This window comes from Manacus candei, unplaced genomic scaffold, assembly GCF_025592945.1.
Source record: "Manacus candei isolate 608988 ecotype Guabito, Panama unplaced genomic scaffold, ASM2559294v1 h1tg000050l, whole genome shotgun sequence".
In the NCBI taxonomy this organism is placed as follows: domain Eukaryota; kingdom Metazoa; phylum Chordata; class Aves; order Passeriformes; family Pipridae; genus Manacus; species Manacus candei.
The window spans coordinates 28,566,673-28,585,720 of record NW_026138098.1 but is presented as its reverse complement, the minus strand read 5'-3'; the positions used below and the strand labels follow the sequence as shown (position 1 = coordinate 28,585,720).

The window sequence follows — 19,048 nt, the reverse complement described above, 5'->3', positions numbered from 1 at the left end:
AGGAGGCAACTAAAACCTACCACAAACCCAAGAGGCAGTATCAGAACACCATATGCAGAGGTAGAATTTAAAAAAAGAGAAAAAAACATCAACAGAAAGAAAAAAAACCAAAAACCTCACCACAAACTGGTGACAAAAACAAAAGCTGAAGACTTGTTGCAGCAAAAAAAAAAAAATCTCCTTTCTGATTTTCTGTTCTCAGGCAAGCACTGCCAGAAAGGCACCAAATGAAATGAAGTTTACTGACAACGTACAATGCTCTCTTAGCACAATCAGTAATTTCTACATGCATAAGCCCAAGACCCTGAATTCTCAGGGTCTCAAAAGAGTTAAAAAACAATTACTTTGAGCCTCAAAACAATCACTGACTTTTGAACAAACAACTTCTAGAAGGGTTCTCACCTCTTGTCCATTTTTTGTACACATGCTTATATCCAATCTGTTCATATTAGCATAGCTGACTGTACACAGAAAATGTTGTTTCTTTCACAGTATCTAAAGCCTCAAGTCAGTAACTGCTATCACTCCATTAGAGAGGAAAAAGAAATTAACTCTCCTTTTAAGTTTCTCCTTTTTGATCTGCAATTTGCTGATTTCTGTGGTCATAACTTGCAGTATTTTTTGGTAACTGTATGTCGAAGGGATGTGGAAGATCACATTCTACAATATTTTCATTGACAATGTCTTTTCTAGCAAATACCCAATGGCTCACATCACAAAGTGGACTTCATTCTGAATTACTGTGACATTACCAGACACCAAGAACTTATTTTTTTAAAGAAAATATAAATCAGTGAATCTTAAAAGGAGATTTAGTAAACTTGAGAAAAAACCAACAGTCTACTTACTGGGACACTGGGAGTTTTCAAAGCTGGTGGTGCTGGCAGAGCCTCTGATTCTGGCTGGTTCCAGTGTCTAGCATTATACACAGCTTTTGTGGGAGACTAAAAGAGAAAAATAAAAGTTATTTTTTAAGTAAATTTCCAGTAGTCACCATATATTTCATAAACTACTGTAGCAATAATGTAGCCAAACAAGGAAAATTAGCTTCATTTTTCCCTTTCTGTATTCCTAGCAACACAAGTTCTAAACATCATATATATATATATATATATATCAGAAAACGAGACAGATTGTGAAGCATCTGATGGTTTGAAAGACATACAGACCCACCCAAATGGCAAAAGACATGATATGTACATATTTAAAGAATTTTTCAGTTGTTTAATCTTTAAAATTTATTCAAAGGCAAAAGGTCTGCAACCTTCCTATAGACAAAAACAGACAGCTCTGGGGGAAAAAAAACATGCTAGCAAACATTATGTCAGTAGAAATATGACTAGTTTAGAATCAAAATGCAGAACTGATACAGACTTTGATGCTCTGGGGAATAAAAACATCCAAATGAAATGTCTTAATCCATATTAATAAATTAAGAAGCCTTTTCTTTTTGTCTTGCCAAAAAATGTGTCAAGGCAAATCTAAATGCATCAACATTTACTGTCCTTGAATTTCTGGGAAACATAATATAATTCTTAGAGAAAGCAAAGACAGACTATATTTCTAGCATTTGAGTTTATCAATTTATTTGCATAACAATACTGCAGACTAACACACCACTGCAATTTTTGCAATTTCCCAACATGCCACGTATGGAATAAACTGTATTATCATCTGTCTCCTCACAGCACTTATACAGTACTTAAATGGGGAAAAGTCATTTAAAAAAAAAAAAGAAGTTAGGCAATAAAAATATTTTTCTGTCAAAATATAACGTTTCAACTCTTTAACCCAAGTACAGCCCACGGAGGGGCTGTGTGAGGTGAGCCCAGCAGCAGCAGCCAGGGACTGAAGCCACCTCGTGAAGCGTAACAAGGTTCTGGCAGGTCAAAAGCTACAAAGCAGATTTTGTAAGTCAAGGGTTTCTGTATTACTGTAGAGTAAAACTCTACTGTGCTGCATCCTTCCATTCTCCACAAGAGAAAGCCCTGACTAACAAAATTTCAAGGAATATAAGCAGAATGAAAACCTCTACGAGGTTTGTCAGCAGAATGAAAATCACTATGAGTTTCAAGACCTGAAAGACCTGTCAAGCACTAAATCATTTGAGTTTCCAGACAAGAAAAAAGCCTCTTTCCCTCCTAGAGTGGTCAGGAGAAACAACTTCGATGGATTGTTAAATTATGTTTTTAAAGCAGTGCTCATTTACCATTCTGCAACACACATACAGTAGTTATTAAGCTTCATCAATTTTTCCAAGGAAGCTCTTTTAAACAACATATATTCAGCTAAAAAAGTTATACTGAGAAACCAGGTTCATGTTCATGCTGCTACAGTTACAAGAGGACATCTGGGCCCACAAATAGGAAGACTGTGCCACACAGATGTTTATTTGAAAAAAGTTAACCAAAATAAAAATGGTTAAGAAGCTAACCATTTTCTCCTATGTTTCAGAGCAGCAAATTTTTACCCACAATCTGACTCAGGGTCTGCAATGAACAAAGGAAGGGCAATTTAGTAACAAAGATGGTTTTTTAATGAAGAAAGATGCAAGTTTCACAGATGTCTGTAATGGAAAAGAACCACTGAGTATTTCTTAGACGTTTTTTTCCCTTGAATTACTCACAACTGTTCCACAGTTTATCTCAGAGTATATTTAACATTGGGAAGAGAGGGTGTAAGTTTCTGGGTGCCCTATCCTGGTATATGGGATAGTTCAAGGAAATAGCACACTCTGTCCAGTAACCAGCATGGACATTGAGCACATCATAGAATCAGAGACTAGTTTAGGTTGGACTGGAAGGGACCTTAAAGATCCTCTAATTCCAAACCCCCTGCCATGGGCAGAGACACCTTCTCTCTTGCAGTTTGATGCCATTATTCCCTGTCCTGTTTCTACAGGTGCTTATAAAAATGCCCTCTCCAGTTTTCTTGTAGGCCCCTTTAGGTACAGGAAAGGTGCTCTAAGGTCTCCTCAGAGCCTTCTCTTCTCCAGGCTCAACAACCACAGCGCTCTCAGCCATCTTCATATTTGAGCTATCCCAGCCCTCTCATCATCTTTGTGACCTCCTCTGGACTGATTCCTACAGATCCTTATGCTGGGGGCCCCAGAGCTGGATGCAGTGCTCCAGGTGGGGTCTCATGACAGTGGAGTAGAGGGGGAGAATCCCCTCCCTCGATCTGCTGGCCACACTTGTGATGCAGCCCAGGACACAAGTGGCTTTCTGGGCTGCAAGTGCACATTGCCAGCTCATGTCAAGCTTCCCAAGTTGTTCTCCTCAGGGCTGCTCCCAATCCATTTTCCACCCAGCCTGTATATTTAATATCAGTTTCAGCTGATGCGTAATAATTCTTAATCTTGCAGGGAAGCTGAACTGCTGCAACTCTGACAGCAGTGTACTGCATTACAGCTGCCAGAAGTCCTATTAGCATAGGATATTCTTTATTAGTAGTCCCAAATCTCACTTATAGTCTCAAATAGTATTCTATCCCTGCTTAAAGGATACTAATATATTAATATTCCTGAATTTCCTGTCTGGGAGCACCATGCTGCACAGACGCTTTTCAGGTCCCTGCAACAGCAGTGTCAGGCTCAGCACACCCAGGATGAGATGCTGAAGGGAGGTGCAACCCACACAACAGGATCCTACATCTGTGGCATTCTTTTAGCTTCATGCAGCAACAATGGGGCACAGACCCACGCAGGCTCTGCTGCAGGACTTTCATGAAGTTCTGGGGAAAAGCACGCCATGCTTGGGACACAAAGCCTCTGCCTGCACATTCCTTGGCCTTCAGACCTTGTGCTCCACGAGGAGCCAAACACAACCCTGCAGGCACAGGGGCAGCAGAGTCACACTGGCATCAGAGCTTGTCTTAGCAAGGCAGCAGCTGGGACAGGCCCTCGCTGAGCAGGCAGCAGCAGCACCTGCAGCCTCGGCTTTTCCAAGCTGAGCACCTCTGCTGCACACAGAGAGGAGGCACAGCCCCAGAAAGAGAGGCCAGTGCTCTGGTCTGGAGGAAGAACAAAGCACACAGACAGCTGGGCCAGTGCAATCAAAAGGTCCACAAAGCATCAGGGTGTTTTCTTCAGCAGAGAGCAACAGCTGATGCGTAGGAAAGAGTTCAACAGGGCAAACAGATAAAACCAAATTCTTTCTAAATACTCTGGGCTCAGAGGCTTCCAAAGATGGTATGCTTTATATTTAACAGTCAAAAATGGGCTTTTCTTCCCTGGTTTTCCTTAATCCCTTACTGAACCAAAAGCTAGGGTATCCCAAAGTGTTTTGTGACATGGCACTTTACAGCTTGCTTAAGCATTAGCAGTGCAATATAGAAAAAAAAGCCACATTTTATGTAAGAAAACGAATAATGCCACCAATAAATGCTTGCTCTGAGAAACAAGGACATCTTCATTTAATAGCTCTCTTGTAACAGAATCAAAGTGTATCTGGAAATAGTAATAATTTAAAACCTCAAGTACCTATGGTTTTAGGTAGTTTAGGTTAGTTTTAGCCACCATCCCTTGTAGTATCTTCCACTTTTAGATCAGAATTGATCTAAAAAAGTGATTAGGTCTGTGATTCCATGCCTTCCCAGTAATATTTCCTTAGACAGCAGACAGTGCTCCCCAGCATCCCTACCTACTGGTGTCTGCTCAGTCTCACACTGCCTGCACACAGCTCTACCTCCAAACACCCCTGCAAAAATCCAACACTGCTTTCCAAAGAAATATGTTCTAATCAGTTCTAACACATTATGCAGAGACATTGGAGCCTCTCTTACTACTCACATGGACTTTGACATGGCAAATACATCCCTGCTTTACAGCCACTGCTTAAAGTAACCTTCACATTGTCCCTTGCAATACAACATTCAAGATGAATTTCCCAAACAACTGCAAAGAAACTGTGCCAATACTGATCAACCAGTGAGCACTGTGTAGACCTGCTCTGGATTACTGTGTGACAGAACTGAAGGCAGGAAAGGCATCAAAGACCACACGAATGCTAGTGAAGAAAAACTTTTCAGAAGTGCTTGATCACAAAAGCAAAGGGGTTGGTTGGTTGGTTTGGTTTCAGTGGTGATTTTTTATGGCAACTGAAATGCTTGTGATAACAAGCTTCCCTGAAGAAGCAACACTGTTATTTAAGCAGCACTGATTTAAAAAACTGACTTTCTCTTAAAGACAAGAACCTTGCAATTATTCAAATAATGCAGACTTTTCTTTAATAAGTCTTTCTCTCAAGATTAACTTAGAATAGATGCAAGCTGAAGTACATCACTCCTTTGAATTCTGTGTTCTTAAGGCAAATAAGTTCTGCAATATTAATCAGCTGTAAGAGCTTCTGCTGAATAGCAGAAGAGATTCCTTTTTCATATGTATAGCACTGACAGCTGCTTACACAGAGACACATGTCTGAAGGAGTGCAAATATTCCAGGGAGGGTAGAAAGCATATGGTACTGTGGGACTCTGCATGTGGTTCTTTGGGGGTGAGTGGAGATGCAAAACCAGAACTAATGCCAGGGATTTCACAAAATGCACAGAGCTGTCACTTTTATAAGATCATCTCCAAATGGCATCAACTATGGGTCATGCTTAACCTCCCATCCCTGAAAGCCTCAAAGCTGAAATTTTCAAAAGCTGGCACTCTGCACATACTGATGCAGCACTGCCTGCCATTCATAGATGTAAGAATAGCAGAAAATAAGAGCCAGGGATATGAGTCACACAGAAAATACGAGCAAAATGAGAAAGACAGCATCTATTAGCAGGCAAGAATGCTTTCCAAGGTAGAAGACAATGGCAAAAGAAAACCCAAGAATATTTTTAACAGATATCCTGATAAATGCATTATTTATATCTCAAGTGCATTCAGTAACACTGTATGCCAGATGCTTGTCAAAACTACAAGTTCTAAAAAAAAAACCCCAATAAAGGAAATATATGATTTACCACTTAGTATTCATAATCATTAAGAGTACTACCCTGTCCTGCATGACTCACTTTGAAAAGGAAAAAGGTAACAAGCATGTTTTGCTGCACAGACCTGTTCATAATGGGTTGTTTCTTTGAACAGTGAGAGGAATGAACATCATTCAGAGCAACGAAAGAGAAATCACACTTCCAAACAGGAAGATGGAGTATCAATTCAGCACAGGCTGAGCCATGTGTATAGAACAGGTAAAAAAAAGTTAATTTAGGTTCCAGTAAGATAATGGTTTCCAACAGCAGTTTAAAACCAGAAGCAAACCAAGACCAAGCCATTTTTCCAGTGTTCAAAATGTGACCCAAATCTCCATTACTTGGATCACAGTAGCGGATTAGTGCCAATAAGCCACCTCTTGGTGCCATGGATCATTTAACTGTGAGCTGCTACACCATTTAAACACAAAACACACTATGCACACACACATAGCCAGACAACTACAAGCTGTTAGTCAGACAAGGTGGAAGAGTATCAGCAGCAAACACAACGAGTAGAGGAAGAAAATGTCAGTGCAGCTTTTCTTGCATCAAACTTGTGAAGAACTGCAAAATCTTTTTTCTTCCTTGAAGCTCAAAAGGAGGTCCACAGGGCACAAGACAATGGATCAAACACCCAAGTGAAATACAGAAACTGAACTTGGAGAAACAGGATGGTTTGATAAACATGAGATCAATTCTCTAACAGAAATAACTGATGGTGTTCTGTATGCTGCTTGCACTGAGTGTACTCAAACCTGGTCAGCTCAGAAGCAGAGGCCATATGGTTATGGTCATTAACTCAGCCTGAAACCTATGTCAAGTCTAATTGAAAGGGACAGGGTATCATAGTTAAGACATATCAGCCCAACACTGGACACATAATGCCTTCAGTCAAGAGAAAAGAAAAACCTGCATTCACCTGCAAGAAACTGCACTGACAAAAACACATCTAGTACAAATCATTCAGACAAATTCCTGCCCTCTTGGTAGCTAAAGGCAGAGAGACATTGCAGACACAGACACCCATGTCCCCTACACCTCCCCCCCATTAATTGTAATCTACCCAAAGTGTATCACTCTTCTAAGAGCAAAGCCTTACAAAACTGGAACTGCAATGAAATTCCAGAGGGCACACAGCTGGGGTGTGCATACACCCACACAAGGTTTTCCATTTGGATCAGTAGAACACTGTCCAAATAAATCTCTCAGATGTCCTCAGTTGCAACACTGGGGTTTGCATCAGGGGCTGAGTTCACTTACCTGATTCCTCCCCAGTGCAACCAAACTTCAGATGCTCCTCCAGAGAGCACCTATCTCATGGCAGCTGCCACTGGGCATTGCCTAAATCAGGTCAAAATAAAGCTAACTTAAAGTAAAAACTTTGAAATGTGTATAATGAGGACACTGGGCCCTCAACCATTTCACACTCAAGGCGTGCTCATGTTGCATTGTGCAATTCTCTCATGTACATCAAGTCACAGACAGAGCTGAGTGAACCAACCATGCTCACACAGTACACAGGAGCTGGGAAGACAATTTTGCATATGCATCTGCATATAAATTAAGCTTCCTCTGGCAAATGAAACTGGTATATTTTAATCTCTTTGAGTGTTTTTCCCATCTGAGAACTTCCTACAGGACTGAGGCCTTGTGCAATGTAACATTTATCCTACTCAGCTACCCTGATTGCCAAATTACTAAAACACTGAATTAATTACTGGGAACTACAAAACTGGGGGGGTGGGGGGCGTGTGTATGCAGGGAATGTGAGGATGCAAGAGAGAATTTAGTCTCAAAAATATTTTAATGCATCTTTGCTTCTTGCCTAAGAGCTAATGCCAGTAGGAGCTGAAAGTATAAAACACCAAGTTTCCACTGTGACATTAAAGTTTTTCCATTCAACTTGATTTTTCTGCTTCTTGAAAAGCCTAAGTACACATGGGGGGAGAAGGATTTCCACACTTATTTTTCATTTTTTCCTCTTGTCTCTGCGAGGACTAAGCCTGTTACCTGTGTTGCCCTTTGCATCCCCACCTTCTCAGACAAAGCTGGTAACAACTCTGTTGGCACTGCAGAGATGCAGCTGCAAGAATGTTCCTACCACAGTTCTACCCAACAGTTGCATATGGAGGACACCCGAGGAAGCAGTTTTGCCAGGCTGAAGGATCTCAGCTCAGCATCTACCAGAACACATCCTGTCCCCCACTGTTTAACAAGAAGGAGTGGGAAGAAAATAATTTTGATCAGAATCAAACGATTACCTTGAAGTTAGGAGACAAATTCCTGGCATTTGCTTTCATTCTGAAATGGTTTCAAGGTGCTACGTCCCAATTGAATTCAGTAAAATTACAGTGGCTACCTCACTCTTCAATTTAGGTGACTAATCTAAAAACCTGCCAGTCCTCATTAGTATCCTGCTTACTAGCTGAAACATGAAGAATTTCTTTTGGTCTATTTACATTAAGAATAATAGTAAAAAAATGCCTACATGGTAAGCATTTGGAATAGTATCAATATGAAGTTGTATTTTTTAACAAATCAACTATTTGATAAACAGATTTATTCTTACCTTTTGTCATATTTTATCCTTTCTTAAAATTGATTTTTATTCCAGCAACATAAAAGTGGCTTACAACACACAAGCTGTTTATAATTGGCTGGCACTTAGAACAGCTCATCTCTCGTGCCTCATTCCAACAAACAGTATTTGTACAAAAAACCCACAAAACCCACTTCAGTTCAGGACTGGGCAAACGATCTGCCAGAAGCACCACCCAGCAAATGAAAGGAATGTACTGCAGAGGCAGCAACATGCAGTCCCAGGTTGTCAGCTCTGCTGACAGACCGAGCGCGGGCTCAGCGCTGCCCTGACACCAGGAGAGACTGCCCAGGGTATTCCCATTGTCCACACTCAGCTCCACTGCTCAGCAGAGTCAAAACAGCACACACCAACTAATAATCCTTCCTGTCAAAAACATGTGATTTTGACTTTCTAAATTAGGATGTAATATCACTGATAAAAATGCTTAATTACAGCTGTTCATCCTTTCGGTAGGACACTCTTTTCCTAAAGGTTACGCAAGATGAAGACAAGTAGTTCTTTTTAAATTAGTTCTGGCCAGTCTACACTGATCCTACCAATAAATTATAAAAAGGGTTCTGACTGATAGAGCAAAACTTCAGAATCATGACTCCATTCCTGCTTTCTCAGGACTATTTACTTAAAATAAGCTATGAAAAAATAATTAAGCAAAACCACACAGGGTTGTGCACTTAGGAGAGACTAATCTTCACCTACTTTAAATCTATAAAGACAAAAAAACCCAAAGAAAAGTATTTAAAATTTAATTCAGGAAAATGCTGATTCATTTGCAGGCCAGCAGAAAGAAATGTTACTTGCAGGATGCCTTTGATAAACATCTACTGTGAAGTATAACACAAGTGGAAAACTACAGACCACAGCTCAGCCTAGCTGCTGTCCCCTCCCACACACGTCAGTGCCACATTAGCCCTCAGACCACGCAGCCAAGCCAGGGCCAGGCATGGGCTTGTACTTCTTCAATTTCAAAACACCTCCAAAGATCAGGATAAGCATTTCATCTTGAACTTCCAGTTAACTCGACACAGCATTTGTTTTGACCCGGTATTTATAGTTCCTTCCAGTCAGCAGTGGAGAAAGGTCCCCTCAGCCTGTAAAAGATCTCCCTGGTTATACCCATAACACATGGTTACTGCATGCACGCTTGCACTGCTGAAATTCTCTGAGCAACAACAGCATCACAGGCCAGTTTTATTTTCAAGTACTGATAGTTTCTCACAGTGCCTAAAATTTATAACAGGAGTATGGAAACTCAAGGAAAATAACCTACTCATGGAAAAAACCTGCCTATAGGACAAGAAAGATGCAATTAAGTAACAAACTATGGACTAGTTGCAGAGCAGACAGAAGTCACACAGAAAGGAAAAAAAATTTCTCCTTTTTCAGCATTTGGTAACTGGAAATAAGTGCTCTTTACAGAGTAGTGATTTAACATTTGCTTCCAACTGACCTGTCTAAAAACACTTGGAAATCTTGCACATATTTCTGTACTTTGTTGGGTACAGAAGTTATTCTTAAAACATTAATAAAACATGAAAAGCAATAAATAGTTACAGGGTTATGACTAGAGCAAGTTTTTCTCTTGGATACCGAGTTAGCAGCAGTCTGTTGGCTAAGCCATGTCTGAATTCAGCAGTGATTTCCTTCATGGATTCGACACTCCTGTCATGACTAACTCCACCAATGTCACTGATCAAAGCACTGCACGTAATCCTGCTAACGCCGCCGGTGTTTAGTGAGCATTTCTCACTTGCAGTGTTGACTTAACCAGGTTAAGACGACTTAATCTCTCTTCTTGGGTTCCTCAACTGAGTAGATACAATTGTTAACAGTCTCCCAGTGAACTGGACTGAGATTTATGTTACATGTTTCCTTTTTAACTGAATTATTTTTATAGTAATTCACAACGTTGGGAAACTCAAGGAGCAAGAAAACAGGAACGAGCAGGTGGTGCAAAATGAGAGCAAAAGCAGCATAACCAAATGCTTCTGTCAGTATTTTTATTGTTTTAAGCAAAACCAGCCCATATAGCAGATGGGGTTTTGTTAGGCTTGGGGTTGGGTTTTTTTTTGGTCGTTGTTTTTTAATGAATAATCCAAGAAGATCTCAGCTTTTCCTGACAAATGCATTCCACACTAGTGGAATAACCTTCAAGCAATGCCACTGCTAAAAGCACTGTTATCAAAATGTTCTCAGGCACAGCAAGTACCAAAAACAAAAAGCAGCCCCTAAGGAGCACAGTGCTCTGACACAGTAAGGCAAGCACAGCCCCCTGTCAATTAACAGCTAAACAGCAATAACAGCTATAAACTTGATCTAGCACATCCCAATCAAATGTGTTGTTATCTCTTAACTCTTTGAGCCTCATGCTGGGTGCCAAAAACAACTGTGGTGGTTTAACCCCAGCCAGCAACTAAGCCCCAACCCAGCCAATCACTCACTCGCCCCCTGGGTAGGATGGGGGAGAGAACTGGAAGGGTAAAAGTGAGAAAACCCATGGGTTGAGATAAAAGACAATTTAACAGGGAAAGCAAGAGCCATGCATGTGAGCAAAACAAAATATGGAGTTCATTCACCAACCCCCATGGGCAGGCAGGCGTTCAGCCATCCCCAGGAAAGCAGGGCTCCATCCCACCTCACAGTCACTTGGGAAGACAAACACCATCACTCCAAATGTGTCCCCCCTTCTTCCCCAGCTTTTTATATTGCTGAACACCATGTCATATGGTATGGAATCTTCCTTTGGGTTAGTTGGAGTCAGCTGTCCTGGCTGTGTCCCCTCCCAACTCCTTGAGCACCCTCAGCCCCTCAGTGGTGGGGTGGGGTGAGAAGCAAAAAAAGGTCCTTGACTCTATGTAAGCTCTGCTCAGCAATAACAAAACCATCCCTGCATTATGAATACCATTATCAGCACAATTCTAAAACAGCCCCATAAGAGCTACTCTGAAGAAAAGTAACTCTATCCCAGTCCAAACCAGCACACAGGAGACTCCACAGTCCAGTACCTGAGTGGCCCAAAGAAAACACCATGATAATCAAGGTAGTGGCCAAGAGATTCTTCCATATTTTTTCCTGTACAACCCCATGTGCACAACAAGAGGAAGAAAAAAGCACATTCATGTATTCCCATTCACTGTGTACATGTGGGGATGCACAGAGTCACAAACCAGACAGGTTTTCTAGAGCTAAGACTTCAACAAGTGAATTTAGAGAAATTTTTCCAGGCATAGCAACACAAGAGAGTAGGAAAAAAAATTAAGCTAGCTTACATTCATTAATAAACATTCAATTCTCATTGCAAAAGTGAGTAGTTAAGGGAAATACACACATTTTAACTGAAATCTGGAGATAGACTAGTTCTCTTTATCTCACACTTTGAAGTTGGTTTTTTTCCATGTTCCTATTTAGAGACAGATATTTTGCATAAGACCACTGGAAACCATCCCAGAGTATTCCTACAAAATCTGATTCTCTTTATTTCCTGACTCCAGCTAAAATCTGTTTTGAGAGGAGCAAGAGCAAGAAATCTCAGGAAGTAATTTTTATGGTCTCTATTTTCAAGTCTTTAGTCTGAGTAGATTTGGACCACAGCAACTAAAAATTTCTTGTCTCCCTTACAGGGCCTTGCCTGATAATAGAGAATTAGTTTCATCTGGAGAAGGGGAACTAAGCTCCAAGGGGCCAGCAGGTGGGTGTATCCAGAGCTCCCAAACTTACATGCTAGAGCAAGAGTCATCCAACCAGTTGAATTAAAATTGTAAACAGCTGCAAACAAACTTCTGCAGATGTTACTCACGTATGCTTCACACCCATCATTTGCAAGTCAAGTAATGCCAATATTTATGTACTGTAAGTACATAATTATGTTGCTATGGAACGTGACACTCCTCCTGTAACAGGGGCTCAGGATAAAGAGGTTTAATTCACTTAAAAGCACGGCTCTGGTTAAGGCTTTACATACCCATCATAATTTGTGGCTCCTCCAACGAGGCAGTGATTTCAGTGAGTCTCCTTACACTAAAAGCAGTGTCTAGAAACACTGTTATTCACTAAGTCAATAATGCCTGTAATATTTTATTACACATATGCTCAAAGTTTCAAGAACTGGACTTTGACACTAGAGGACAATGGTCAGGTTTCAAAAGCACTAACACGGGTGAGAGTCCTGTTGACCACAAAGTGGAAAAAACAGTTGAGCTTTCTGGATCTACTGAAATTTAAAACCCCCCCACTGTTGTTTCCTGATTAACAGAGCTGTTTACTTGGCAGCTCAGTCTGATGCAAAGTGTCACACCTCTAACATCACCACCTAGCAGAAAATAATTAATAAATACTGCATCTGCTAGTTCCTACCAAAAAAAAAGAAATGGTGCTGAGACAGTGAAGAAGTTCCAGAGACTTTTTTTTTTTTAGATCATTTAGTTATTATGGTCAGGTTAATACTTTTAGTTCTTTTTTTTCTTCATTCCCCGAATGAAAATTCCCTTAAGATACAACTGAGATTAAGAGTCTATATCTATAGTTTAGGAAGATAATTATAGCATCTCTAATTACCATCAGAAGAAGCTTTACAAGCTTTTTTAGTAACTCCATGTAACAGCCGTATGATTAGAGAACATTAAAGTTTAAAATCTGAATCTCAATTACATCACTTTCTACTTCTAGGTCCATTATATCACTAGAGGGTCAAAAAGGCTGTTTAATTCTCACCTTTCCCACTTGAATTCAGTTTATTCCCAACTGACAGTTTTCTAGAGTTGAAATAATTTTCTCTTTTATACATTGTTGTCTTTTTCCTCCCCGTAACTTCACGATACATGCATTCAAAATTAAGTAAAACCATTTTCACATAAACTCTCAAGTATTTAAAGAACAAAAATTAAAAAAGAAACACGTGAAATGCTATTATAGAATAATATTTGAAGCATGTAAATATTTAAATGCTAAAAAAATTTCTGTATTTACCAGAACACTCACAGCTGTTTTATGCTGTTAATATACAGCAAAAACAGGTACTGTTAAATTTACACTTCCTGTACTTCTGTCTCTCTGTCTACTATAACGTGTTCTCTCATAAGAAGATGGTTTTTAAAAAATGATTATTTAAATCAGCAGAAGCTGAGTAACTTTTCTCTTCAAGAAATACTATTTCAGTTCTGAAAAGACTCTCCTCACTTTTCTGACTTCAAACTCTGGAGGCAAGAGCTTCCCATTCTGCCCAGTCACAAAGCAGCAAGTGACACTTCTTGTCCAAAGAGCATCACAACTGACAGGACTTCTGGTCATGTATCCTCCCACATGAAAATATTCCCTTGCATGTTTTGAGAAATAAAACAAATCCACATTTTTAAAGAAAACATTATGTATCAGCATAGCTGGGGAGATAATAAATCTTCTGGTCCTGGAAGACCAAAAAACTTTAGAGGGATTTAATTATTAGAATTCCTTAGGAAAAATAACAAGGAAAATAAGTAAAAAAAGACCAAACAACTTAGGACTGTTGGACTGATGAACACATTCTGAACACATGCAGAAGAGAGTTTCTATAATAACATGCCACTGCTGGGTCTTGTAGGAACTATGGAACTCATAGGGAAAACACAAGTTCATTTCCCTCTTTCTCCTACTGCAGCAGTTCTGGATTGCCAGGATGGTGACACAGGTACTGTCTTCAGGTAACAGGAATGAGTTATACAAAAAGCACTGGAAATGGCTGCCTGGACAGCCAGGTCATAAAAGCTCCATTTAATGGAGATTACATGGATCCCCCTACTGCAAACTTTCCCCTAACAGTAAACACAATTTTTGCTGAATGTACATTTTTAAAAGCCTCAAAATACCGAGTAACCAGAATAATAGGTAAGATAAACCCCACCTAACATCAGTAAAACGAATAAGCTCCTTTTACAGTACAAGAGTGTGAATTCATACTCAATACTACATAGTTTGGGAATATTGGGGTGGGATCAGGGATTATCTTTTTTTAACTGAAAGAAGATCTCAATATTCTACATGCTATAAAGGCAGTTGCCCTCATAAAGACTACACCCACCAATGTCCAATTTGAAGCTTTCAGAAAAGTTCAATTCTATAATATGATAGATGTTTCTTGGGAGAGCAAAGAGAAGAGATGCAAAAAATTCTCCACAAATGCCAACAAAATAAAACACACAGCATTTACTGATGCTTTGCTTTAAAAATCACCTACATCCAATCATCACAAAAAACATCTGGGTCCAAACTCTGGTGCTGTGCAACTGCAATGCAAATCTGAAAAGAGAAACTTCCAGTAACATATCCACAAATTTTGCACTTAAAGGTTTTACTTTTCCAGAAATAATATTAAAAGCCAACAAATTATCTCAAGTGTAGATATAAACTGGGACAAAAACCTGTTACATATATAAGAAGAAACATCAATACTGAAGAGCTTGTTAAGATAAGAACTCAGTCTCAGTATTGGTACTCACCCGCTTCGGCCCACTAAAAATCTTCCTGGTGTTTTCCTTAGATTTATCACCTTGTTTATTTGTGGATTTCTTATTGCCTTCAAGCACACCAGATGCATCCTCTGAAAACTCCAGATCTGTTAAAGGTAAATATAGACATGAAGCAACCATGTTGAAAGCTGCTGAACTGCTAAAGCACTTCTCATATCTGACAATTCCACATGTACAGCATCTGAAATTATATCATGAACAATCAGTCTTCATCAAAAAAATCAGCTTTAAAGCCAAGCACAGTTCTGGCTGGAGCTCAGCTTTACTGACTGGACTGTCATAGCACATAGAGGCATGACAAGGTACACAGCCACAACCACCTCTTGCCCACTGGGTAAGCTTCAAGCTACTCCTTCCCATTCCAAACTCCTGTGAATCCCAGGTTACCTTTTACATGCGCTTACTTATGGCTTACTGACAAAACTCTGAGCAGCAGGTGAATAAAACAGTAGACTGGGTTCTTCAGAAGTATGAGATTAAGAGATTTAGGAGAACACTTCACACTACAATTACAGCACTGAAGAATTGATCCTACTTCATTTCTCACAAAGGCAGCCTGTTTGTATTTGCTTATTCTGTGTTAAGCAGAAAAAACTCTGGTCATCAGCTCAGGAAGGAGTCAGCTAGAAGGGACTGCTGACATGGCCTTTCAGTGCATTCAATACCTGCCTTACCAGTAATTCCAGTACTCAGTCTTGGACTGTAAATCTGCAATTCACTCATCTAATTATATTTTTCTCCTTATTTTGTCTTTAAACCTGTGTTGTATTTGAAGCTTTATCCGTTGGAGACAAGGGAAAGTGTTTACTTGGCACAAACCAAGATGGAAATCAAGACAGGCACACAGGCACTGCTTCATCTGATAAATTGTTTAGCAAATGGATCTATTCCAGAGAAGCTGGTGCTATTTGAAAACTGCACTGCCAAAATCCAAGCAGGTTGGATTGGTTACTCTAATCCCAAGTGCACCCACATCCACTAAGCAGGATTGGCCAAGCACCTGTGTAAGAAGGGAAGCAAAGGCAAATCAGGCAAGCAAATTTCTAATGGCACTCTCAAGGATACAAAACTTGTCTGAAGGACATAAGTATTCTTAAAGTAAGGCCCAGAAGTTTCTGAAAAAATTCCAACAAGCCTGGCAGCACCAGGGCAGGCAGAATGCTCTACTGCAAGGCACCCACTGGAATCAGCCTCTGGCATCCCAGCCCACTGGTTTTCAGTTGAGTTGTGTGATGGGAGCATAAGAGCTTAAGAACACATGTGAGCTGTCCCTCTGAAAATAACTGACTTTAAAATAACTGACTTTAAAACCGACTCTGAAAATAACTGACTTTTATCTTTTTTTGATAAAATTAGGGAAAATATTACAGATCAATTTTCATTAACTTACATAAAGCAAATCTGCTTCCAAATCTATATAAGAAGTCAACTTAGTCCTTGTTGGAACTTGCCAATTTAAGGAGTACAATCAAAATGCTTTGATACATATCCTTGCAAATCCTGAAATACTTCTAAAGAAGTCAGGTGCTGAATTTAATTCCCAGAGAAAGCCAAACCAACAGAACTGGACATTCCTATTGTAGATTAAAAGCTGAAAAGTAACTTGACTGCAGCAATTACAAACATGCAAGTCACTCTAGAAATGCAAGATGTGTTTCACCAAATCAGCTCAGTAATTTGTGTCCTGTGCTAAGACTTGGAGCTGGTACTGTCTTCAATAATGATTAATAGAGCTCTGGATCAAGTAAGTCACAAATTTTAAAATCATTTTAAGTTTTGGTTTTTTTGAATTCTACTCTTATTTAGGTAACTCTTTGATAAAAACGTTTCAACTCCTACTTGCAATAGGATAATTCTGATTTTTCTGATGCTGCTAGCACATCAAACACTTACTAGCTTTGTAAGATCATCTGGAATGCTTTTATTTCAGCAGTGCTTTTGGAAGCCTTCTGGGTACCCTAAAAGCACTCTGCATACATTATCATAGCAGACTTTCAAATCTACACTAAACAGGGTCTGGAGAAGTGTTTTGTTAACACTCACTGAGTGAGGCAAACACATGAATTATTTGGTAAGCAGTGCCCCTTGTTTCCACTAGCTCTCTCCTGTATGGGCTTTTTTTGTCCCCTCACGGAGAAGCTGGGCATATGGACCATTTTCTCCATATGGGAGCAGGTAAGGTCTTTGCTCCTCTACCCAACCATTTTCAAGGCATTTATAATCTTCGAGATAATTTGCCTGTCTTGGCTAGAATTGGAAAGATGTTCAAAGATCAACTAAGAAGACAACAGCCACAGGAAATTTCCTGGGGAACAACAACATAGTTTTGTTTTAGTGTCTCAGAGTAATTCTGCAGAAGGTTTTGAAGTCCAAACAGGACTCTGCCTTGGAGGACTTTGAAGTAGTTTTAACTGGCTTAAAATATTTACCCAATTAAGGTGATTCGGTTTTTGAGAAGATGCAAAGGAATTAAAAAAAAGAATAGGGCAAGTTGGCTCAGCAGAAATGAACCCAGTGCTAGATACTGATATACAAAGTTCTATTATCCAAAAGGATTACAGGAATCCCATCTTGATCACTGAAAGTAAAAGTGAATGCATGACACAAAGGTTAAGCTGTATACCAGAACTGATTTACAAAGCAAAAGACTAGGCTGCAGTACAGACTTCTCCTGGATACAACTCCCCATTGATTACTACAGTCAAGTCAGGCATTTTCTTCTGGTATTAAAAGCTCCTCTTCACTGCAGTCATCCCGTGCTCTGGTTACTGAGATGACAGGGAGTGTTTCAGACCTAGGAAAGTCTCACCAGCACTTTTAGCCCCTGGCATTCTGGTAGAATACAGCTGGGAAGCTCACGAGTCAAAGGGGCTTTTGCTGCACTGGGCTGCTGCACTGGGCTGCTGCACTGACTAATGAGACAATTTTAGGTTACAAGGGCAAAATAAAAAATAAACTTAAACTAGAACTCAAAGCTTCAGGAAAAATCTAAGGCTAATAAAGTTATGAAGTATTTTCATTAAAAAGAAAAGCTTGTGAACAGCATCTAGAAATTTAAAATCTGAAGCTTTTTTCTTTATTCCCCCCCCCCTTTTTTTTTTTTGAGTTGGGGGTTTTATTTGTTAAGCTTTTTTTGAAGATTTTTAACCACTTCAGCAGGAAGCCTATCATAAAGTGAGCAACGGAAAAGACATTTCAGTGAAAGACAGTCTAACTAAAATTGAATTTATCCATTTTGTATTTTTTCCTGCACTAACAACATTGTCCCTGTAGTCTTTGTACCTTCTTAAATTTCATTTGTAGAAACATTTAAATACGTATTGTTAAACTTACTTTCCCTCAACTGTGAGCTACTAGACTGGAAGGAATAGTCCATTTCCTGTTCTACTGCAAAACCTTAATAAGATATTGTAAACTAAGATTCTGAAATATGTTTCATAAAAATGCACCAAATCAGTATTATGGCAAAGTAGGCCTGAACAGAGAGCAGAGAAAGCAGCAAGTTTCTTGCAGAACTGACTATGCCGTGTAACATTCCCTATGCACGGAACACCAAAAGCAGTCTTAGGAATTTCTGGGAATGAAATTCAGAGAGGCAATCTGGCATCTCACCTGTCACACTGGAACAGGAACACTGCATTTTTCTCTATGCACTTGTTCATTAGCACAAAAAAAGAACAGCACATCCAGAACTCAGGTGACATTAGCAGCTCTCAGTACTGTTTGTCGTTTCAGGGAAGTTTTATCATGCAAGATGTTCTGAAGGCTTTTGCTGAGGCTTGGAGTCAAAGCTGGCATTTTTCATGGACACAGAAGTCCCTTTTTTCAGTATGTAAAGATGATACCTCAGAGCAATGTCACTTCTACTGCACCTTCAGGCTTAGATCTGAAGTCCAGAATTCTCAGACTCAGCATCACTATATTTAAGTACCTTAATATGGTTGTTCTGAGTGATCATGATGCTCAAAATTTGCCAAGATCTG

At 39.7% G+C, this 19,048-nt stretch overlaps 1 protein-coding gene across 3 annotated transcripts in view; it reads right to left on the bottom strand.

The window, feature by feature from the left end:
* The window catches only part of WAPL (WAPL cohesin release factor), a 64,903-nt gene that overhangs the window by 26,474 nt on the left and 19,381 nt on the right, over positions 1-19,048 (bottom strand). For all 3 annotated transcript variants that reach the window (XM_051799785.1, XM_051799787.1, XM_051799786.1), the window contains exons 4-5: positions 15,036-15,151; positions 849-944 (exon numbers count right to left, since the gene is read on the bottom strand). In XM_051799785.1, the coding sequence (XP_051655745.1) occupies positions 849-944; positions 15,036-15,151 (212 nt within the window). The remainder of the gene's footprint in view (positions 1-848; positions 945-15,035; positions 15,152-19,048) is intronic.